At 37.6% G+C, this 23,819-nt stretch overlaps 1 protein-coding gene across 4 annotated transcripts; it reads left to right on the top strand.

The window, feature by feature from the left end:
- Positions 1–1,148: 1,148 nt before the first annotated feature.
- Positions 1,149–23,386, top strand: vwde (von Willebrand factor D and EGF domains). Of its 4 annotated transcripts, none has more exons than XM_081369966.1 (32): positions 1,149–1,405; positions 1,967–2,157; positions 2,247–2,478; positions 2,649–2,714; positions 4,541–4,773; positions 4,851–4,940; positions 5,034–5,163; positions 5,576–5,799; positions 6,069–6,142; positions 6,781–7,057; positions 7,167–7,363; positions 8,808–9,685; positions 11,335–11,471; positions 11,559–11,705; positions 11,813–11,917; positions 13,987–14,101; positions 14,474–14,724; positions 15,473–15,692; positions 15,797–15,934; positions 17,061–17,153; positions 17,234–17,377; positions 17,509–17,853; positions 19,489–19,584; positions 19,713–19,808; positions 20,021–20,116; positions 20,194–20,289; positions 20,710–20,805; positions 20,913–21,008; positions 21,106–21,201; positions 21,705–21,800; positions 22,414–22,511; positions 22,632–23,386. In XM_081369966.1, exons 1-32 carry the CDS (start codon positions 1,327–1,329, stop codon positions 22,638–22,640), a joined length of 5,241 nt encoding a protein of 1,746 aa, XP_081226092.1. In that variant the 5' UTR covers positions 1,149–1,326; the 3' UTR covers positions 22,641–23,386. The 4 variants fall into 4 exon arrangements, with proteins under 4 accessions (XP_081226092.1, XP_081226091.1, XP_081226090.1 ...); XM_081369965.1 differs by having other exon boundaries at positions 17,231–17,377; XM_081369964.1 differs by lacking the exon at positions 22,632–23,386 and having other exon boundaries at positions 22,414–22,623.
- The last annotated feature ends 433 nt before the right edge of the window (positions 23,387–23,819 follow it).

Here is a 23,819-nt window from a genome sequence, read left to right as displayed (position 1 = left end):
GATGAAGAATTTAATTATTTCATACAGAGTGTCAACACCCCTCCTAGAGAAACAGATGGTGTTATACCAGTGCTCAATCTTCATCCCGCGAATGTTATTCACATCTTCTTTGAGAAGGAGTGGCACGCCCTTGATAAAAACAGTTTAACAGATGGCCTCTGGTTATGCGATTCCTTCACAAGTCTCGCAGGCATCCCACAACAGACCGTGTTTAACTTTCTCAGAGCAGAACTTTGGCTGATTATCGTCATGTTGATATATGCAGCCCAGCAGTGGACAGAGAAGAATAATTTTCACATTAACTAGTTTTCTAACAACAAACAAAAGTCACAAACATTTGCACTATGTCTAGCATTATGTTTCGCATTGTGTGGTGAAAATTATCCCAGATAGTACAGGTACGTCTGTAAGATATCTGCCAAAGATATGTTAATCTGGAAAGCATGCTGTGTAAAAACATCTGATAAACGTCTTAGAAAAAGCAGTTACATTCTAAATTTTAAACATCTTAAAGACATCTTCTAAATGTCTATATGACATCTAACAGGAAACGTCCTGGAGACGTATTGCAGATGAGCAAATTTACACTCTAAAAAAGTGCATAAATGCCTAGACGTCTCTGAGAAGTAGCCTACTTGTGCTATCTATTTGATTTTTTTTATAAATGGCTCAAACTCATTTGTCATGCTACTAATTTCATAAGTCTCGTTGCGATTTTTATAAAATGACTGCTTGATTGAAAATGAAGAATGTAGCCACTATTTAAATATGCGTGGTGAATAAATATCAAGTAGGCTACTAATACTTTCATTGATTTTTCTTTATTTTTCTCACATATCTAATTTCATTCCAAGCATACTTCTCCTTACTGACAAGTACACTTCCTTGGTAAATAAGAACACTAACTTTTGAGAGGGAACAAATCGTTGGTGGTTGACTCAATGGAAATGACGCCACCACTGTGGGACGTTGTTTACAAATGTGAATAAAGACATTCATCGTGGTCATTTCAATGCACAATCGTGACATGTCCTTTGTATTGGTAGATTTAACTGAAAAGATGGGGTTAAAATATGTAGAGGATGTGTGTAATATTAAACGAGCTGCACTGGAGAATGGGACAGTCAGCTCGAGATGCTCCAGCGGGAGGAGGTGTGTGTGGTCTGGACAGCAGCCCATGAAACACTCGCTGTTCTCCTCAAAGACACAGCAGATATTTCTTTGCCAGCTTTCATTTCGGGACTTATCGGTCGGGATATTATCCTGGATTGCGTTATTGGTTTGGAGACGCTCTTAAATGTTTTCTAAAGAGCATTAGAGACGGAAATGCATTTAAACGTCTTTGTGGAGTATTGCCTAGCTATTATATTTATTATTTTAAACAACACTGTCAGTTGTCAAAAAGGTAAGTGAATCGATTATCATTCTACCTTGGACTAATGCTACATTTATTTCTTATGGTTACGTAAGAGCACGTTTGGACAACAATTTTGGTTGCTTTGTTTATTTATTTTTTGCAGTTTATCATTATTTAATATTATTAAATTCATTATTAATAGTTGTATAAAATTAAAATTACCCCGTATCATGTATGATCATACACAAAAAATGCCCTCGGCCTATTTTTCTTTAAATTAAAGTTTTACTCTTAATGAAGTTAACAGCAATTTTGAGAAATGGGAATAAAAAGATGTAAATTCCAACGAGATGAAGACAATAGAAAAAAGCTGTTATTTATATGCTGATATGAAGCGGGTCGAATTCCCAAGGGCGCCTTGTTGACATCACATGACCTGACGTGACTTGCACTGTAGTTTCTACCACTATAGCCTACTATCAATGATATTACTATCAATTAAATAGTAATTACATTTTTTACATTTAAAATCTTTAATTTATTTAATTAATAACTTGTCTATGTTGTATGTTTTTGAGCAAAAGTATGTGTTTGTGTGTATTATTACAGTGGAGCCCCCTGAATGCAGTCGTGGGGGTTACACCGTTCTTCAGAGCCCATACCGAAGCACCAGGTTCAGCTCACAGCAGCTGCTCCAGGCTGCCCTGCAGGAGCTCATTTGTGATCATTCACTCTCTCCCGGATGGTATCAGTTCCAGATCCTCGATAAGCCGGCCCGTATGCCCACCAAATGTGTGGAGGTACAGTACAGTGCATCTCTGTAATCGGTCCAGCCTGCTGAACAATGGCTCCTTTATGTTATGTTTCTATATGACGGTAATCCCTACAGGTAAATCAGTGTGGAACACAAGCCCCAGTGTGGCTCTCCCTGGCGGATGGAGAGACTCTCCCACGGGCTCTAGAGGTGAAGCAGATGACAGCCTGCGCTACCTGGCAGTTCCCCGGAAGCGACAGTAAAGACTGCTGTCTTTTTCGCCTGCCTGTCACCGTACGCAATTGCGGGGACTTTTATGTGTATTTGCTCCAACCAACGCAAGGATGCATGGGATATTGCGCTGAAGGCAAGTCAACGAACCTGAGTAGAAGGCCTATTTGAAATGTTAGTATGACTATCCATTGGTTCTGCATCATGCATCCCAAAGGCTGTGAAAAATAAGACATAGACATATTGTCAAACAAGAATAAGACAATCATTTTCAGTCCTCATCACTACATTTTATTATATTCGCAGAGATGTCAGAATCCAATCAAACCAGCTGTGACGGGACACAAAGGAATAGTGATGGAACCTGCAGTGGTGAGTAGTCCATACCTGTCCACCAATATTGTAAAACTGCATCTTCAAAACGAAATAATCTAAACAAAATAAATTAAACCCATTCATTTTTTAATCACTCTTTTTTTCACCAAATGTTTTTCCAGAGCTTGTGTAATACAGTAAAATGAACTGCTGCATATTATCTGAAAGGTTCCCCAGATGAATCTAGCAGAAGTTCATGTATTTGTGTTGTTTTTGTGTTTCGACTGTGGCATGGAGCGTCGCCTTGGCAGCTGAATACAAGTGATCCTTCTCTTGACCAAAGAGCCATTTTTTCATTTTTGGATAATGCATTTTTCCAAAAGAGCCACAGTAGGAAAAAAAATTGCCTATATATATATTATTAAAGTTAATATTAAAGACGTGCTTTTTTCAATAAAAAATTCAACCGTAGTAATTATTATTAATATTATTTAATTATTAATATTATTAACAAATATTCAGCAAACAATAAATAAGTTGGAATATGGAATTAATTCTGCAGGGCTTTCACTGTGAGGTTGAGTACCAAGTGATGAGCATATACCATTTTGTGTGCGTGTGAGAGAGAATGAATGCACACAGTACTATCTGCTGTGTTTACGTGAATACTCGACTTAGCATTTTGATATATTTCTGTGTTTATTTGGCCGTTTAGGCGCGCAACCGAAGACAAAGGCTGCTTGTCCGTGTTGCGCTCGGAGCGCGCGCACAGTATCCTGTCAGTTCTCTTTCGCGACTTATCGCGCTTTTAATATTTCTTTTCAATATAAAGCACATCCTGTTCTTTTCTTTCTCATTCATTCATGTTTTGTTTTTAATAACTTTAAACAGAATCGTCAACTGAAATCTGCGCGGATTATCAAAAATACGACACATTTATAGGACATAAAGGGTCTCTGCGGCAAAAGTGAAAGTAGCCTACCAGCGGGTGAAATGTCTCTATGCGCAGCAAAGCACCCGTTTCAATAAAATGTTATATTAAAGTTTATAAAGTCTACTTTTACATTTTTGCTGCTGTTCTAGAATGGTTTTCGCCAGCTTGAATCCCAGTGCAGGAGCTGTAGGTTACCACAGAAACGTAAGCGGTTAGTTGATTGCTGTGGTGACTCGTGACACTCGCGAACAGCACTGAACACGCACTTTTGCCGGTACAACTTTAATATTATTATTATCATAAACTTTTCATTAACTTCAGTAGGCTGTACTACAACAAGGGAATTGTAATTGGTTGCTTTTTCTGCAGAGAGCCGATCTCTGTTGATGTGTTTTAATTGTTTTTCATCGATGGTTTGTTGGTAAAGGGTTAGAGACATCGCGAGCCACATGATTTTTGCCAAAGAGCCAGATGTGGCTCGCGAGCCATAGGTTCCCGACCTCTGGTCTTAGGCATCCCAACAGAGGCTCGCTCTTACTTTTATTTCTAGTGGAATCCTTCAACACACTTACTTTAGAAGTGTCCTTCATCCGGCATGATATGATTTGATCAACTACAGACACAAACCAGTCACCAAGTGACTGGGCAGCTTTAGAGGTCGCTGAAATCTGTTACCCCCCTCTGTTTCACACAAAATGGCTTTAATATTCTCCAAATTCACTGTGGTGATGGCTAAACTCCTCTGTTTCATATTCTAGAAAACATTTTGGTTTTATAAACAGCTATGGGCATACAGCAGGGTCAGCCAATCATTAGATATTACAAATTATCTGTTACCCTCAAGTTTTAATGACTTTAATGTTCTTCAAATATTTATAAAAACAAATATATATTTAGATATTCTAAGTATATGGTTTGAAGCATATATTATTTGTAATTTATCCCTCAGAACTCCAGCCTCCCTCTTCTGCAGTACCACTGATAGTTGCTGAGCTCTACGACAGCAGTGTGTACCTGAAGTGTACGTTTGATGACAGTAGTGGGAACAGCTCTCTGGGATATGTAGTGACATGGTGGCGACTATTGCCCGAGGGCAACAGAGAAGAGCTCAGGAAAGACACTACAATAGAGACTTTTGCTCTCATCGAGCTGGATGGGATCAACCTGCGACTGGGAGACAGGGTAGCCACTTTATAATCAGTATTCGCATGAATTCAAATTCATATTTATGAATCTTAACCTATATATCTATGTCTCAGATCCATTGCAGTTGCACTAGTTTTTTTCTGGAGTCTCCCAATATACAAAGCCTTCCTGTGGAGAGTGAAGAGTTTTATGCAGGGATCCAAGTAAGTCTCAATTCTCGTCCAGTGACATACAGTTTATTGCAGTAAAGAGTTGTTTTCTGAGAGACTTATTATATTTGTATGCATATTTTCCAGATGAAACCACAAGCTGTGTCTATTTCAGAAGATGGGAGAGAGTATAAACTAACAGTGGAGAGCACTGTACCTTTACCATGTTCCTCAGAGAGATACACTTTGCCTTTGCATCTTACAACTAGTAGCCAAGGTGGAGTCAAAAATTGCAGTCTTAAGTTATGTCATATGTTGTATTAAATATTTATTGCATTGTGTCACCCAGAATCCTATTCTCATTACTGTAAATGCAAATATTATTCATATACTACAATAGTATTTGTTTACTGCTTTAAATATATATTAATTTGAATAAATTATTATTTTGTTTGCTTTAATACAATAATGTGAATATATGTTTTTGGGGGAGACTTTTATGTGATTCCCCCTTTAACTCAAACTTGTAATATTTTACCCTAAATATTAATGTGTCGGAATTTTCCCTCATACTCTGAAAATCTACAAATTATGTTTTTACTTCAGAAAATATGTCTCTCTTAACTGTAAGAAGCAGCTCCACCATGTCACCTATAACTGAAAATTGTACTAAAAAGATTTGTCTCCAGTGGCAGGTGAGAAGGACCTGGGTGTTGATTTAGTCCTGTCCTCCTGTGAGGTCGAGCTGTTTCAAACCCCTTGTCATAATGGATTCTGTAGCCAAGCATCTGTGCACTACAGCGCAGTGACTGATATATGGAAGGATGGAGACAGAAGCACAGAAATACACATAAAACCCATAATCAGTAGCACCAACTTCCTGTGGAATGGGTACACTCCCCAAAGTGTGCAGGTGGGCCTTATTTGATTATATATGCAATATGTTATGTATTATAAATAGTTTAGGAATATATATACATGTAATTGTCCTGGCACTATGTAAGCATATCCATATTTAGTATGCATATGATCAAATGCCTTGTTGTTTATGCCAAAAACCATCTGGCAAGAAAATGTGTAAATGCATCTTTAGAAAACTAGGTAAACCATATTTATGAATAAATAATACTATATAATATATGTATTCATATGTATACATGTATATATGTATGTTCCTCTCAGATTCTTGTGAAGGACGTTCCATCTGCTCACTGTTACACTTTTACGGACCCTCACATCATCACATTTGATGGCAGGTAAAAACTCTACACTCAAACTATAGTCCAATAATAAAAGTTGATGTATTCTAGAGGACCTATTATATGTTTTTACATTTTCAACTTTCTTTAGTGTGTAATGTTGCAGTTTGAGCATGAAAAAGATCTGCAAAGGTAAAAAGCACTAAGTCCACTACAAAGGGAGTTGTTCTCTATATATCAGTGCGCACTGTTTCTGAACTCCCTGAAACGCCACGATTGTAATCTTGAGTTTTCTTCCGGAAACGTTTATGTCACAATATTCCTCATTTAAATAATTCCCGCCCAAGGCATGGTAAGGGATGTGACATTTACAAAACACGCTCGAAGCGGTTGACCAATCACAACTCACTGGTCCAATCAGAGCTGCCAATCAGAGCACATTGAGCTTTTCAGAAGGAGGGGCTTTTATAAACAGTGTTACTGACAGACTGTGAAGAGAGGTGCTGCAACTCTGTAAAATATGTGAAAAATAATGTTTTTTTTTTTTACTTTCAAGCATGAAAAGGTATTTAGTAAAAAACAAAAGGGCACAATAGATCCTCTTTTAAAAACACTTTTTGGTGTAGAATCACCGAATGAATTTATAAATGCAAATGCAGTGAGAATTGAATTTAACATTGCTTGTTTGTTCACAGGAGGTATGATAACTACCAGATAGGCACCTTTGTACTGTACAGGAGCACCGCTCGGCTGTTTGAGGTACATGTGCGACAGTGGGAATGTGCCGGCACGACCGCCCATCCCACCTCGTGTGTCTGTGGCTTTGCAGCCAGGGATGGTAGTAATGTGGTCACTTATGACATGTGTAACGGGCTAGCGGGAGAGACAAAGCCACGTCTCTCTGTGAAGAACGGAGATCTGGTAAAGAGTGGCATTCGTGTTACTGAGTCCTACCAGGGCCGCAAAGTCACTGTGAGTGATATTGGGTGTATATTAGTATGCATCTTTGATTATTTTTTATAAGTTATTATACCTACAGTTTAGTCCATAAAAAATGATAAATAAGCTTCTTTTTATCCAGATTATGTTTTTGTCTGGGGCATTTGTGCGTGCGGACGTGGCTGACTGGGGAATGAGTCTGACTGTAAGGGCCCCGGGCTCTGATCAAGGCCACACTGAAGGCCTGTGTGGAACCTTTGATGGACAACTAATGAATGACTACCACAAAGAGGGTGGAGAGACTGTGGAGGACAGCAGCTCTTTTATCAATGCGTGGAGGTGAGACTCACCCTGTTGAATTAGATCAACATTCAAAGTGTAATGAATGGGTTTGGGGTTTATTCAAATACATAACTGTAAGCTTGAGCAGTAGTTTTATTGATGCTTGCCTTAGGTTTTGTTTATGGATGCACCAGTATCAAAATTATGGGCGATAACAATAAGTGTGATGTTATGGCTGACTGATAAGCTGAAAAGTCTGTTATTTTGTGCAGTTAAAAATAAAATCAGTAGTTTTAAATGCTACAAGTGAATTTAGGCCTCACAATAGTATTTCTGTTAAATTGTTAGTTTAAAAAAAAGAACACTAAGTGAGTTGAATATCAGAAAATATGTAAATGTAAAAAGTGAGGAAATTAGTGTATACAATTAAATATACATTATCTGTCAAAATAAACACTGATGATAAAAATATTTCATGCTCACCGAGGCATTTATTTTGAAATATTATTACAATTCCAAATAACTGTTTTCTTTGTTAATATATTGTAAAATGTAATGTATTCCTGTGATGGTGAAGGCCATTTCTTCAGTCTTGTGTCACATGATCCTTTAGAAACCATTCTAATATGATGATTTGGTGCTCAAGAAACATTTATTATCAATAATCAATGTTGAAAAAAGGTAATATTTTTGTAGAATTTCGTAATTTTTTTTTTTTTGTAGAAACCATGTTAATTTTTTTCAGAATTATTTAATGAATAGAAAGAACATTTATTTAAAGGAGAACTCGGCAACTCTAGCGAACTCTAGTCACTTCTTCGCTGATTTTCCCTTTTGTTGTCGCATGTTTTCCCCACGAGCTCCCCCTACAGCTGTGGGGGGGCGTATATGTCACAACACGGTCGTAAAAAACTCACTTGCGGCGGCCTCCTCCCCCTCTCTACCGCTGCTCATGTGCGTTTGTTTTGATCGGAGCAAGCCAACTGTATCATGTGGAGCTATGTCTACCGAGGTGGGTAATCTGGTAATACATCATACATGCGTGTGTGTTTATGTTGAATTGCCGTAAAGCGATCCGTGTTTCGCGCTCGTTCTCGTTTCTCACGAGACTTCCAATTTCTATTTTGCCGGGACGGTAGTCCTCAAGTTGCAAGGTTGGTTTTCCGCCTGGGAACGCTGGGGGGAGTGGGGAAAGTCACCAATATCACCAGAACAGGTTGTTTAACCCTCCAAATGATTTCTAGACAGTTTTATTAAGTTAAAAAAGTTACCAAGTTCTCCTTTAAAATCGAAATCTTTTGAAAAAATGCAAAGGTCTTCACTGTCACTTTTGATCAATTTAATGCGCCCTTGCTAAATAAAAGTTTATGGTGACTGACCCCATACCTTTGAACAGTAGTGTATATCCAGTATCTATCAATAAATAAAAAAATAACTGATATGGTGCTTATTTGCTGTGCATCCGTCCTTAATATGGATTATTATGTTCCCTTAAAACCAGGTTGGCTCCCAGAAACAGCTTTTTTGACAAGATCCCCATCTATGAAAGCAACTCCAGTCTCCGTGAATACTGCCATTGTCAACAAGAGAAACACCAGTCAACCAGCGGAGCATCGCCCCAGTCTACCATTTCCTCCAGGTGTTCTTCCTCTACCCGCGTCCAATCTCCCTCCATCATCCCTACTTTGGATGTAACAGTTGAGTACATCAGGTCTTTCCCACTTCATAGAGAGACGTCCACCCCTCCCGGCAGGCCCACACAACACCGTCCAGCTCAGGGAAGCAGAACAAATGCTCAGAGATCCCAAATTCAGAGACGCGTTATGAATCCCCAAAGATCCCAGAGTCAAAGACGTGTCCTAAACCCGCAGAGATCCCAAACTCAGAGACGTGTCACAAGCCGAAGCAGACGTCAAGGTGGATATTACAACTCCGGATTACAACGGGAGGAGTCAACATATAATTTCCCAGAGGACCATTCTTCATCGAATTCCCCTGAACCGCTGGTACCATCCTGGCCTACTGAGTCAGGCCTGACGGAATCCGAGGTCCGGCGGCTCTGCGAGGGAACCCTAAGGAACTCCACGGTGGGGTTGGGTTGTGGGCGTCTCCTGGGCGAGATGCTGGAGCAGGCATTGGAAATGTGTGTTATAGACCAACAACTAAAAGACGATCAGGCCTGGAAAGGAGCCACCGTGCCCCTTCTGGAGAATGAGTGTGAGAGGATGGTGGTAGAGGACGTTGGCAGGAGGAAGGAGAACCAGGATGTTCTGGCTTCCCTCAGGTGCCCGAGCCTGTGTAGCGGGAATGGACAGTGCACAGAGTGGGGCTGCTCGTGCTTCCCTGGATTTGGCTCTTATGATTGCAGCCAGGTGTCTGGTGGGTGTGTCTGTATTAGGGGTTGCACGACTACTGATTTCTACTAGTCGATTTCTTATCAAAACAATACTCGAGTTACTCGACTACTCGTCGTTTATGCTACTGTATATGAAAAGACATGAAATAGCTAGATCTTATCAATAAACATTTATTAATTCATAGCCTAATGCAACAATTACATAAGTAAACTCTCAAAACGTTATAATTATGACATTTCATTTTTTAATTTTCATGTAACAGTCTAAAGCCAAATAAATAGCCGTTCTTGCCTTTCATTTCAGACGTCTGCTTCTAGGGGCCGTTCACATATCGCGTCTTTTCCGCGCTCAAGGTCGTTATTTCAAATGTAGGCGCGCGGCGAGCGCGCTCATAATGAAAGCAACGGACGTGGTGCGCTAGTTTGTCCAGTCGGGTTTTTCCTTCTCATCTCCAGAAATATATCTAGTAGTAAAGCTAATGCAAGGGCTAGAAATAAATTAATCCTTTGCTGAATGATACTTCTTCGTCATCATGTAGAGCGCAGTTTGGTTGCATAGCAACGACAGACGCCACGGGAGCGCAAGCGCTTGTAGGAGACAGCGGCACGGCCGCGCGCGCTTTCCACACGTTTTTAGAAGCAATATGTGAACGGCCTCTTGCAGAGTTGGCCAAATTACAATATTTTTGTCATCCTTGATGCAGTTCTTCCACACATCTGACGCGTGGTGTCTGTTGGTGGCGTTCGCCATTTTTAATTCATTTATGTTTAGGCTAATGGACGCTCGAGTAGTCGATTGTTTCCGACAGCGTCGACTACTGGTTGAAGTAGTCGATCTATCGACTACTCGACTAGTCTATGCAAGCCCTAGTCTGTATATGGGTACTTTACATAACTGAAATATAAGTTCACATGTTCTGCATTGGGACATGCTATACTCTAGCGAAAATTAGTTTACACAGCTTTTTGTTTCAATAAGTATAATGAATCCAGGGTTTAAGAGGCTGCATGGAACATTTGTACTTTTTGTTTTAGTATTATTCATATACTATTATAGTATTTATTAGTATTTTGAGTATTAGTGCTTTTATTTTTATATTTTCATTTAATTCTCATTTTAGTTTAAGTTTTAGTAATCTTGTTATGTGCTTTTTTCATTTTTATTTAGCTTTAATTTATCTTATTTCAGGGTTTTTTTGTTAGTTTTTTTGTGTTTTTCATCTAATATTTACATTTTATTTTATCTCAGGTTTATTTCATTTAACGATTATTATGTATTTAAATATCACATGATATTTAGGGAATATACTAGGGAAGTCAAAAATGTTCAAAAATTCTTTTTTTGACTAGCTACATCCCCTAAAATATACACTTCTCTTTATACATTCATATAAATTATTGCCTGATATCATGATTTTGTTTTAAATTCATGGATATGTTATGCATCAATCACTCATTATAAAGAGTAAAAGTGGTCTCAAGTGGAGAAAATAAACAAAAAAATTCTAAATGATTATCTCTACGTGGCCTAGAATGGGATTTTACAAATATTTATTTTATAAAATCATTGCTAAGTATTTGTATATGAGTAAATGAAAATGTAGGTTGATCTAGAAGACTTTGATGTGCATTTCATTTGTTTTTAGCCAGTTAATGTGTTTTCCTGATGCAGATGAGACTCCAGAGATCACAGAACTGGAGAACGGAGGACTGTGTGATGTCCATTATGGCGATTGTTCCTCTGTTAGGGTTCTTGGTCAAGGCTTTAAAAAGTCCTACAAGCTCAAGTGTGAAGTTGTGAAGGAAAAGGTGACAGCAAATTTGCCAGTCAAGCATTCAATTGAGCATGAAGGTAAATTATTATTAACCTGAATACATACTGTTCTGTCTACATAGATAGTAAATGGTGAATGGTCTTTGGATGATGCTCAGTTGGTGCCCGCCTCCTTCCAGAGTTCGTCCTCATTAGAGTGCCAGCTCCCTGTGGACGACCCACAATCCTCCACCAATGCACACCAGCCAGTCTTGCGCTGGCAAATCAAAGTCAGTTTGTCACTCAATGCTGTGTATTGAGCTATAAATGTAAAACTAATGTGTATTTAAAAACGTATTGAAAATGTAATTTATTTGTTTGTTTATCTGTCTTCTAGGTGTCTAATGATGGACATAGCTTCAGCAATGCAAAGATACTGACTCTTTTTGACGGCACATGTCAGATTTGTACAGTCAGCACCTCGGTTATCTGCGCCCTAAAGGTCTGTGCTATCCATTCTCATATAAAATTCTCAAATAAAGCTGCAGTTGAAATTATGAAAATGGAATATATTACATTTTAACATATATTAAAACTGAAAACAGTTATTTTAAACTTCAATAATATTTCATAATATTACTTTTTTTTTATTTATTTACTTTTCTTAATTAAATAAATGTACCCTGCGTGAGCATGAGACTTCTTTCAAAAACATTAAAATATCTTTCCAACCTCAAATATTTAATGGTACTGTACATCACTGTAAACCATTTCACAAGAAGAAAAGAAAAACATGCTCCACCATGATCTGTTAGTAATTTGTTTAAATGGTGTTTCTTTAAACCTTTTTCTGATCAGTTGACCCAGATTCAGTGGACGTTTTATCTTGAAATGTTTACATACACTGTTCATCATTTATCATTACGTGTACTTTGCCTTTTTAAATACAGGAAACAATTTCACATTCAGCCTTGTAATTATGTACAACAAATAATTTCAGGTCAAAATTAGTCGAACAAAGCTAGCACTGTTCAGTTCTCTAAAACTGGGGCTCTCTCACACTCTACGGATAAACCCAGCAAGAAATGTTTGTGATAAGCACACTGCAAATAATGCTTTTCTTACTTAGTATTTTTGTCTTGTGTCCGGTCCAAATATCAAACATTTCTTAAATCAAGGTGAATTTACTAAAGTAGTAAAATGACATACACTGAACAAAATTATAAACGCAACACTTTTGTTTTTGCCCCCATTTTTCATGAGCTGAACTCAAAGATCTAAGACTTTTTCTATGTACACAAAAGGCCTATTTCTCTCAAATATTGTTCACAAATCTGTCTAAATCTGTGTTAGTGAGCACTTCTCCTTTGCCGAGATAATCCATCCACCCCACAGGTGTGGCATATCAAGATGCTGATTAGACAGCATGATTATTGCACAGGTGTGCCTTAGGCTGGCCACAATAAAAGGCCACTCTAAAATGTGCAGTTTTATCACACAGCACAATGCCACAGATGTTGCAAGTTTAGAGGGAGCCTGCAATTGGCATGCTGACTGCAGGAATGTCCACCAGAGCTGTTGCCTGTGAATTGAATGTCCATTTCTCTACCATAAGCCGTCTCCAAAGGCGTTTCAGAGAATTTGGAAGTACATCGATCCAACCAGCCTCACAACCGCAGTGAACAATATTTGAGAGAAATAGGCCTTTTGTGTACACAGAAGAAGTCTTAGATCTTTGAGTTCAGCTCATGAAAAATGGGGGCAAAAACAAAAGTGTTGCGTTTATAATTTTGTTCAGTGTAAGATATTAAGTCTTGTTTCCTGGGAAATAATAAAAAAATTTAGTGATTTTTGGCTTAAAACAATCTAAGTTATCTGCCAATGGAGTAAGAAAAATAATCTTGCTAAAGATTATTTTTCTTACCCCATTGGCAGATAATTTAGTTTTTTTAAGGATCAACTCACTTAATTTTGATTAATTCCCCCGGAAAAAAGGACATAATATCGTATGTCATTTTACTCATCTAGTAAATGCATCTTGATTTAAGACTTTTTAGATATTTGGACTGGAAACAAGACAAAAATACTAAGTAAGAAAAGCATTTTTTGCAGTGCATGTGTAACAATGTTTAAGACTCAGGGAAGGAGGAGGCGGAAACCGACAAACGTTCAACATAACTTTAATATTAATATAAACATAAACGGAGTAATTCCGATAGGGTCCTCACACCATCGGTGCTCGGCCCCTAATAAACAACAAAAGTAAAGTGGCAGCCCCTCGTGGACGACTGTCGCATAAGCTAAAGCAAAACAACAACGTGAAGTCCAGGCCTGGTCCTATCTTGTCTTCCACTGTCATCACTCCTCCTTTTATCCTTCCGGAGCTCCTCTGTGGGATTCGAGACCGGCTCATTAACACTTGCATCACCGGCTTTGCTCTCAGACCCACCCTGCTTGCTACAGCATGCAAAAGTTTTATTTAAACGACCACAAAAACCCAATGATATAATTACAGATTGCTTTGTTTGATTAATGTAAAGTTTTAAAAGTTATCCCTGAATATCCCCTCAGGACAGGACATGTAACATTGATGGACTGTGTTATGAGGAGGGCGATCACAGCCTGAGCAGCCCGTGTCTGACATGCAGACCGGATCTTTCCAAATACGGCTGGTCCATTGCTGAGAGTATGTTCATTTCGGTCTTTATTTCCTATATTTCCTAAAGCTGGAGTCCTTACTAGTTCTACTATTGTAATGACTTCCTTGATGACTCAGAGACTTGTTCGGTCACATTTTTCCATAAAGGTGCATGTTTGCTTAGTACTGTTTGATTTTCTTTTCTTTTCTTAAAAAAAAAGCTGTTTTATAGTTGAAAATGTTTTTTTCACTCTCCTGCAACAGTTGTATATCACACTATGCATATAAACTCACAATAAATTATGAAAATACAGTTTTGTCATATGTTATATGTTATTATATGTATTTTCCAATGTACATAATGTTGACTGATGTTCTCGTGACACAGTCCTCGTTCTGATGTTCTGTGTGTGTCCATAGAAAATGAGCCACCGGTGTTTCACGCGGGTCAGCTCAGTCTGAAGACATTCTACGGAGAGAATTTGGTCTATCAGTTCTCAGCCACTGATCCAGAGGGCTCTGCAGTTCTCCTCACGCTTATGTCAGGGCCCAGAGACGCTGTTCTCTCTCCAGCTGGACTGCTCATCTGGAAAGCTCTGTCCACAACACCAGTGACCTTTGAACTGGCTGTAACTGATGACTGCAATGCTGAGACACGTGCAGCAGTGGAGGTGAGCTCTAGAAAGCATCTGGTAAAATGTTGCGGCTACAAAAATTCGCAAAAAGTCTTACAGATCTTTCTGAATGTTGTAGACTGCTGAAGTACAACTGTGTGTCTCCATTGTTGTCCACAGGGGGGTGCCAAATGGCTACCAAAAACATTTCTGGATCATTAGATCAGTGTAATAGTTTCATAATATATTGCCAATAAATAATTAAATAATAATTATTATATACATGACAATATATGAAATTAATACTTTTATTCAGCAAATATATATTGATCAAAACTGACAGTAAAGACATTCATGTCACAAAGGTTTTCTATTTCAAATACTTGAACTTTTAAGAATCCTGACAAAAGATTTACCACAGTTTCCACAAAAATATGAGCACAACTGATTTCACCATAGATAATAATAAGAAATGTTTCTTGAGAAGCAGATCAGCATATTAGAATGATTTCTGAAGGATCATGTGACACTGAAGACTGGAGTAATGATGCTGATACAGCTTTGATCACAGGAATACATTTCATTGTGAAACATATTCAAATAGAAAGCAGTTATTTTAAATTGTAGTAATATTTCACAACATTACTGTTTTTACTTTAAATGTAATAGATATGTGGTAAATGCAGCCTTAATGAGTATAAGAGACTTCGTTCAAAAACATTAAAACATTTTGCCGACCCAAAACTTTAGAACGATAGTGTGTGTTACATAAACGTAATATATGGTTTAATTTTATATTTCCCAGGTGTCAGTTCACCCATGTGAATGCCAGAATGAAGCTTCCTGTGTGACCAACATTAACTTCCCCCCGGGATCTGGTGAATACCTGTGTGTTTGTCCTGCTGGACTGGAGGGGTACAGGTGTGAAGTCGATGTCGATGCCTGCAGGTCAAACCCATGCCTCTCGGGCACATGTGTGGATGGACTGAACTCCTTTACCTGCCACTGTCCAGTGGGCTTCACAGGTCAGTTCACTTATTGTAGAAACAATCTATTCATGTAGAAGTGGATCTGTTATAATATTGGTGTAGTTGTTATTTGTTGAGCCTTCTTCTGCTGTGTTCTACAGGTGTAATCTGCGATGAGGACATTGATGAATGTTTATCAGCTCCATGTTACCCAGGCGTCTCCTGCAGAAATATGATGGGCTCGTTTGTGTGTGGACCCTGTCCTGAATACCTCACTGGAGATGGGACGACCTGCATCCGTACGCCCATATATCATACTTACTTTTAGGTTTATGATCAAATAGTAAGAGGTTTTGAGGAAATAATGCAGAAAACTGTTTTTCGAGGGGTCGTTGTTTGACAAAAACGGAATTCCTACCTAGTGTGGCTTTAATAAGTGTTTAAGTAAATAGACTCAATACAAGTAAATTGTGTCAATTTTGACTTTACTTGACTTTAACCCTTTCTCAAGCACCATCCATTTTGTAACTGCTGAAAGTATTGTTAACCTGATATTACACCCAAGACTAGTAGTCTAGGCCTGTGTTCACAATGAAATGTTATGCTTTGCATGTTAATCTCGAGGCTGTCTAGGATTTTTTTTACCATGTAAATTAGATTTGAAACATTACCGTGGTCTGTGAGTTTAATAATTGAGTCTGATGAGTTTATACCCATGAGTTTACTGATTCAAAAGGATCGGTACTATGGAAACCACTGATCTATATAGAATGACAGTCATTCTATACAGATCAGTGATGAAAACCCATTTCTGCCGTTTAAGAAAGAAAAGTCATGCTTTGGTTATGACAGAGAAAGTCATAATTATGAAAAAAAAACATTATTAGAAACTAAGTCATAATTGTGAGATAATTTGAGATTGACAAAAAACACTTATGACAAAAAGAAATTGAATAGAAATTATGAGATGAAAATACATAATTATGACAAAAGTCGAAATTATGACAAAATAATTCTTACATAAAAAGTCAAAATTTGGATATAAAAAGTCAATATAAAGATTTGATATAATGACAATTACAAGTCAATTGTCAAAGAGTAGAAATTGAGATGTCATAATTATCACATAAAAAGTCGAAATTTATATTAAGAAATCTTAATTATGACACAAAAGTTGAAATTATAAAGAAAGGAGAAATTAAATTGAAGTGATATGAGATAGAAAGTAATAGTTATGACAAAAAGTCAAACTTATATAAAAATATAATTATGACATAAGTCAAAATAATGACTAATTAATTCATTATTAAGGGGGGGGGGTCCATTTTGACAAAAAACTTGATCTCATTTCAATGTTAACAATTTCAATGTTTTATTTACTTGTTTACTTGTTTTGTTGTTGTTGTTTTTTGGGTTTTTATATAGAAAAGACAGTGGATAAAATTGATGAAAGCAGTCATAAAATGACCTCAAAAAGTGAGATTAACCTCAGCTCCTTCAAACCCAAGCTTGTTCTAGGTAGGAATAATAAATAACTACACTGTTTTTCACCTCTAATATGTATCAGTTGACTGTAAATATGTACGTACCCTCAGAAGGGCAGAGCCCGTGTGCCAGTCGGCCCTGTTATCCTGGAGTCCAGTGCTTTGAGAGCACATACACGTCTGCTGGTTACATATGTGGCCCGTGTCCCTCTGGACTCAACGGCAATGGACAAACATGCACGTCAAGGACAGCAAACAGTCAGTTGCTTTTCCTTATACGAACATTATCATTACAAGAAACATTATTACAGAGAAGCCAGAATAAATAGCTTTTGTGTTTTTGTAGATTCTTTTTCAGGCTCGACCTTCTAACCCTTACTATTTTGCAGGACAGATACTATTGAGGGAGGGTGACAAACTCTCTGATGTCACTTCTTCCACTAGGAAGTCAGCTGAACCTTCTATTGGAGCTGAAAGATCTCCTCCTAGCAACAAGTGGACCTCATCTGTTGATAGGAAGACCACCACACGCACCCTAGACTGGACCAACACGAAAGCAAAAGGCAGCTCAACCAGAGAGCAGCTGGATGAAGAGGAATTTAACCCTGAGGACAACCGAACATGTGCGGACTCCCCCTGTTTTTCTGGAGTACCGTGTGAAGCCACATCCTCTGGCTCCTTCAGATGTGGAAGCTGTCCACACGGATATAGAGGAAACGGAATTGCCTGCAAACGTGAGCAGTTTATCCTGATAAATGAAGCATAGTTATAGTCATCTTATAGTAGTTGACGCTTGTGAAAAAAGCACAAAATTTCTGGGTCATATTTCACACCAAAATAATAACAATAATAATAAAAAAAGGGTCAATTAAATCCAGTACAACAGAAGGTGCATGCTTACAGGTCAGTCTGTCAAACAAATCTATCTATCTATCTATCTATCTATCTATCTATCTATCTATCTATCTATCTATCTATCTATCTATCTATCTATCTATCTATCTATCTGTCTATCTGTCTATCTGTCTGTCTGTCTGTCTGTCTGTCTAATATCTATCTATCTATCTATCTATCTATCTATCTATCTATCTATCTATCTATCTATCTATCTATCTATCTATCTATCTATCTATCTATCTATCTATCTATCTATCTATCTATCTATATGTATGTCTGTCTGTCTGTCTGTCTAATATCTATCTATCTGTCTGTCTGTCTGTCTGTCTGTCTATTTGTCTGTCTGTCTGTCTAATATCTATCTGTCTGTCTGTCTGTCTCTCTAATATCTATCTATCTATCTGTCTGTCTGTCTATTTGTCTGTCTGTCTGTCTGTCTGTCTGTCTGTCTGTCTCTCTAATATCTATCTATCTATCTGTCTGTCTGTCTGTCTGTCTAATATCTATCTGTCTGTCTGTCTGTCTGTCTATCTGTCTATTTGTCTGTCTGTCTGTCTAATATCTATCTATCTGTCTGTCTGTCTGTCTGTCTGTCTATCTGTCTATTTGTCTGTCTGTCTGTCTGTCTGTCTGTCTAATATCTATCTATCTATCTATCTGTCTGTCTGTCTGTCTGTCTGTCTGTCTGTCTGTCTATCTGTCTGTCTGTCTGTCTGTCTGTCTGTCTGTCTAATATCTATCTATTTATCTATCTATCTATCTGTCTGTCTGTCTGTCTGTCTGTCTGTCTAATATCTATCTATCTATCTATCTATCTATCTATCTATCTATCTATCTATCTATCTATCTATCTATCTATCTGTCTGTCTGTCTGTCTAATATCTATCTGTCTATCTGTCTGTCTGTCTGTCTGTCTGTCTATCTGTCTATTTGTCTGTCTGTCTGTCTGTCTAATATCTATCTATCTATCTATCTGTCTGTCTGTCTGTCTGTCTGTCTGTCTGTCTGTCTGTCTATCTGTCTGTCTATCTGTCTGTCTGTCTGTCTGTCTAATATCTATCTATTTATCTATCTATCTATCTATCTATCTATCTATCTATCTATCTATCTATCTATCTATCTATCTGTCTGTCTGTCTGTCTGTCTGTCTGTCTGTCTGTCTAATATCTATCTATCTATCTATCTATCTATCTATCTATCTATCTATCTATCTATCTATCTATCTATCTATCTATCTATCTATCTATCTATCTATCTATCTATCTATCTATCTATCTATCTATCTATCTATCTGTCTGTCTGTCTGTCTGTCTAGCCGAGACATTTATTTATGAGGTTTACATTCAAATATTGTTATAATGATTACCGAACTGATTGTTTTAACGTGATTTAAGCATCGCCTGTGTGTGTGTGTGTGTGTGTGTGTGTGTGTGTGTGTGTGTGTGTGTGTGTGTGTGTGTGTGTGTGTACAGCTCTGTGTCGTCACCCCTGTGGTCAGAATATGGAGTGCTCACAGCCTAACACTTGTACCTGTAAAGAGGGTTACACTGGATACAACTGTCACATTGGTCAGTCACAGCCTATGATATTCTTTTAGCTTGAAATACATTTTTTTATTTATTAAAATTACTCATTTTAATTCTGATATGTCTATGATTTATTTCAAACTCACACTTGATATATCTTATCCTGTCAGCTGTTTGCCGACCAGACTGCAAGAACAAAGGGAAGTGTGTGAAGCCCAATGTGTGTGAATGTCCTGCAGGGTACAGCGGCCCCACCTGTGGGGAAGGTAAACTCCATCTTTAGTGTCTTACTCTATTCTTACTTTTACAAATTCATTCTAAAAGTCACTTTTTGCCATATGACTCCAGATAATGTGAGGGTTTCATATATTATGTAATTTTTTAAATATATTTACATATTATGTGAACTTTATGTAATGTAATTTTTATGTAACTTTATGTAAAAATATAATGTGCATGTTTTTATCTTGCCTCTCAGCCAGCTGCGATCCGCCTTGTCAACATGGTGGCCGATGTTTGTCCAGAAATTACTGCACTTGTCCATATGGCTACGTGGGACCAAGATGTGAAACTAGTGAGCAGACATTTACGAACGATTTCTAAATATGAAAAAATTAGTTCATAATGATTGTGAGCCTTTATTTTTTTCAGTGGTGTGTAACAGACATTGTGAAAATGGTGGAGAGTGTGTGTCGCCTGATGTCTGTAAGTGTAAACCTGGGTGGTACGGACCAACGTGTAATTCAGGTGCGCTGTTTCATCCTTAAAGTCAGCATAGTCTTTTCTTCCCTATTGTGACACATATCCAAGTGAAACGGCTTCTCGAACAAGAAAAAATGTAGGGTAGGACTTGATTTTGTTTATTAGGAATTGATTGGAGCATTGAGGTTTGCTATAGGTCGATCTCATGTGAGTGACAGGTTGTCCCGCACTCACCCCAGTAAATACATCATCAGAGAAGAGATGTCATTGCAAGAGAAGTTATTTTGATTAAAGATTACGATGGCACATGAATTTAAAGGAAAGAAACAATTTATAATAAATAGTGCAATACTCCATACAAAATAAGAACTGTCCATTTTGATTTCATGGTGACTTTAAATATTGATCAGAAATATATTTAATAAACGTGATTATAATAAATTTCCTAACTGTTTTCATTCTCAGCCGACTGTAAACCTGTGTGTTTAAATGGAGGGACTTGTAGTAAACCGAACATCTGTGCTTGTCCCAGTGGCTTCTATGGTTCACAGTGCCAGATAGGTACAACCGTTTCATAGCGAATGCTTATTTCATGAAAACAGTTCTGCACAATTAATAAATGGCCTGAGTTATTGATAATTAATAAAGCTGTGTGTCGTTCTTTGTAGCTCTGTGCAATCCTCCGTGTAAAAACAGAGGCCAGTGCATGAGAAACAACGTGTGCTCCTGTCCTGAAGGATACACTGGGAAGAGATGCCAGAAAAGTAAGTGTTCAATGGTGTCATTTTTGTTGTGATTTGTGTCTATATCCAGCATGAATTCTAGCTTATTATATGTTTGGACTAAATGCTCTGTGTTTAGGTGTGTGTGACCCCATGTGCATGAACAACGGAAAGTGTGTCGGTCCAAACACCTGTTCCTGTCCGTCTGGATGGAGAGGAGGGATTTGCAACATCCGTAAGAGATTTGCAACATCCTTAAGGTCACCAAGGCTGCATTTATTTGATCAAAATACAGTAAAAACAACAGTAATGTTGTGAAATGTTATTGTACAATGTAAAATAACTTTTCTATTTTAACATATATTCAAATGAAAAGTATTCATCGATGGCTAAGCTGAATTTTCAGCATCATTACTCCAGTCTTCAGTCACGTGATCCTTCAGAAATCATTCTATATGATGATTTGATGCTCATGTTACATTTATTATTATCAGTATTATCAAAACTGCTTAATAGTTTGTGGAACTTTTTCAGATTTTTTGAAATAGAAATCTTTTGTAACATTATAAATGGCTTTACTGTCACTTTTGATCAGTTGAATGCATCCTTGCTGAATTAAAGTATCAATTTCTTTAAAAGAAAATCTTACTGACCCCAAACTTTTGAACAAACTTTATATATTGTCTTGAAATATCAAATACATGCAACATAACACACAGTCTTGTCTGTATGTGTTAGCGGCATGTTTACAGAAATGTAAAAACGGTGGTGAGTGTGTGGGGCCGAACACCTGCCACTGTCCAGCTGGATGGGAGGGTCTGCAGTGCCAAACACGTAAGTCCTGATGAATCCTAAATGCTCCTATTATGCTTTTTTACATTAACTTTTTAGTGTGTAATGTTGCTGTATGAGCATGAAAATGGTCTGCAAAGTTACAAAGCACAAAGTCCACTCTATATATCAGTGCGCACTGTTTCTGAACGCCCTGAAACGCCTCGATTGTAATCTTGAGTTTTCTTCCGGGAATGTTTACGTCACAATATTCCTCATTTAAATAATTCTCACCCAAGGCATACGCTAAATAAAAGGGCCGAATCCTGGTTGAGTTGCGTTAATAGTGTGTTGAAACTCGAAGTTATGGTTAGGGATGTGACATTCCTAAAACACGCTCGAAGCGGTTGACCAATCACAACTCACTGGTCCAATCAGAGCGGCCAATCAGAGCTTTTCAGAAGGCTTTTATAAACAGTGTTACTGACAGACTGTGAAGAGAGGTGCTGCAACCCTGTAAAATATGTGAAAAATTATGTTCAGGCATAAACATTCAGGCATGAAAACACACACACACACATATCATATATATATAATGTATATATATAGTAATTAAAAATATATTTATATATTTCTTTTTATTTTAATTTTGTTTATTTAATTTCTTCCCTAACAGCGATCTGTAAACAAACGTGCCTCAATGGGGGGAGATGCGTTTTCCCAAATTTCTGCCACTGTCGACAAGGTTACACCGGACCTTCCTGTGGTACTAAAGTAAGCATTTCACAAACGCATTACCATCATTGATTTCATCTTTAAAATTATCTTTGTAGAAATATTTTTGACGTCATTTATGGCCAAAAGATTAACTGATTGTAAACTTTGTATTCACAGACTAGGTGATGAAGATGTGACATTGAAGACAACTTTCTATCGCTCTGTAAAAAGTAAATGGTGTGTGTGAGTGTGTTGGTGTTTGTAAGCATCAGTGCCTTAAAAGTGAGGTAAACTTACTGTATAAATAAAATACATTTAGTAGACTCTTATCGTCTGATACTATAGTATTTCAGGAGTGTTATATGTTTGTGTGGGTGTTGTTTTACATCTCTTACACAGCTCTGACAATTACTATTTTCATTTGATTTTTGCAATGTGTGTACATTTTATAGTGTTGATAAACTATTTTCCTGTTATTTTTTTAAGTAAATTGCTTTTAAAGAAAAAAACAGTACATTTGAAATCATGCAAATACATCTTAGTGTCATTTCTCAATAAAAACAAGCCGTCAACAACAAAAACGGGAATGAATCATATTTCTGATCTTTAAAACCTTAAAGGGTTAGTTCACCCAAAAATGAAAATTCTGTCAGTAATTACTCACCCTCATGTTGTTCCAACCCCGTAAGACTTTCGTTCATCTTCGGAACACAAATTAAGATATTTCTGATGAAATCTGAGTGCTGGATCACTCCTCCACAGGCTTATGGACACTATAACTTGCTGGCCCAGAAAATGTATTAAAGACATCGTTAATATTGTCCAAGTGACTGCAGTGGCTCAATCTTAAGTTTATAAAGCGACGAGAATACTTTTTGTGCGCAAAAACAAACAAAAATAACGACTTTATTCCACTTTTCATTTCCTTCTCTCTGTGCCTCAAGTCTTTTCACGTAGTGTTTTTGCGCAGCGCATCTGTGTTGCACGTCACCACGTATCACACATGACCAGAGTCGCCCAATAGTGAGCCTACGTGTTGATGTGCAACACAGACGCGCTACGCAAAAACACTACGTAAACTAACTCGAGGCACAGAGAGAGAATTAAATGAATAGTGGAATAAAGTCGTTATTTTTGTTTGTTTTTGCGCACAAAAAGTATTCTCGTCGCTTTATAAACGTAAGATTGAGCCACTGGAGTCACTTGGACAATATTAACGATGTCTTTAATACATTTTCTGTGCCAGCAAGTTATAGTGTCCATAAGCCTGCAGGAGGAGTGATCCAGCTCTCAGATTTCATCAAAAATATCTTAATTTGTGTTCCGAAGATGAACGAAAGTCTTACGGTGTTGGAACAACATGAG

The sequence above is a fragment of the Scardinius erythrophthalmus genome (assembly GCF_964197995.2).
Source record: "Scardinius erythrophthalmus genome assembly, chromosome: 7".
Taxonomy (NCBI): domain Eukaryota; kingdom Metazoa; phylum Chordata; class Actinopteri; order Cypriniformes; family Leuciscidae; genus Scardinius; species Scardinius erythrophthalmus.
Note: the sequence above shows the minus strand (reverse complement) of the source record. Positions and strands in the feature narration are given on the sequence as shown.

Bases quoted from the DNA above. Each gene is read 5' to 3' on its own strand.
- vwde (XM_081369963.1), top strand. From the start codon at position 1,327: ATGCATTTAAACGTCTTTGTGGAGTATTGCCTAGCTATTATATTTATT. The intron at 7,058-7,166 runs GTGAGTGATATT...CTTTTTATCCAG, and splicing joins ACCAGGGCCGCAAAGTCACT to ATTATGTTTTTGTCTGGGGC. The intron at 14,102-14,473 runs GTATGTTCATTT...GTGTGTCCATAG, and splicing joins CGGCTGGTCCATTGCTGAGA to AAAATGAGCCACCGGTGTTT.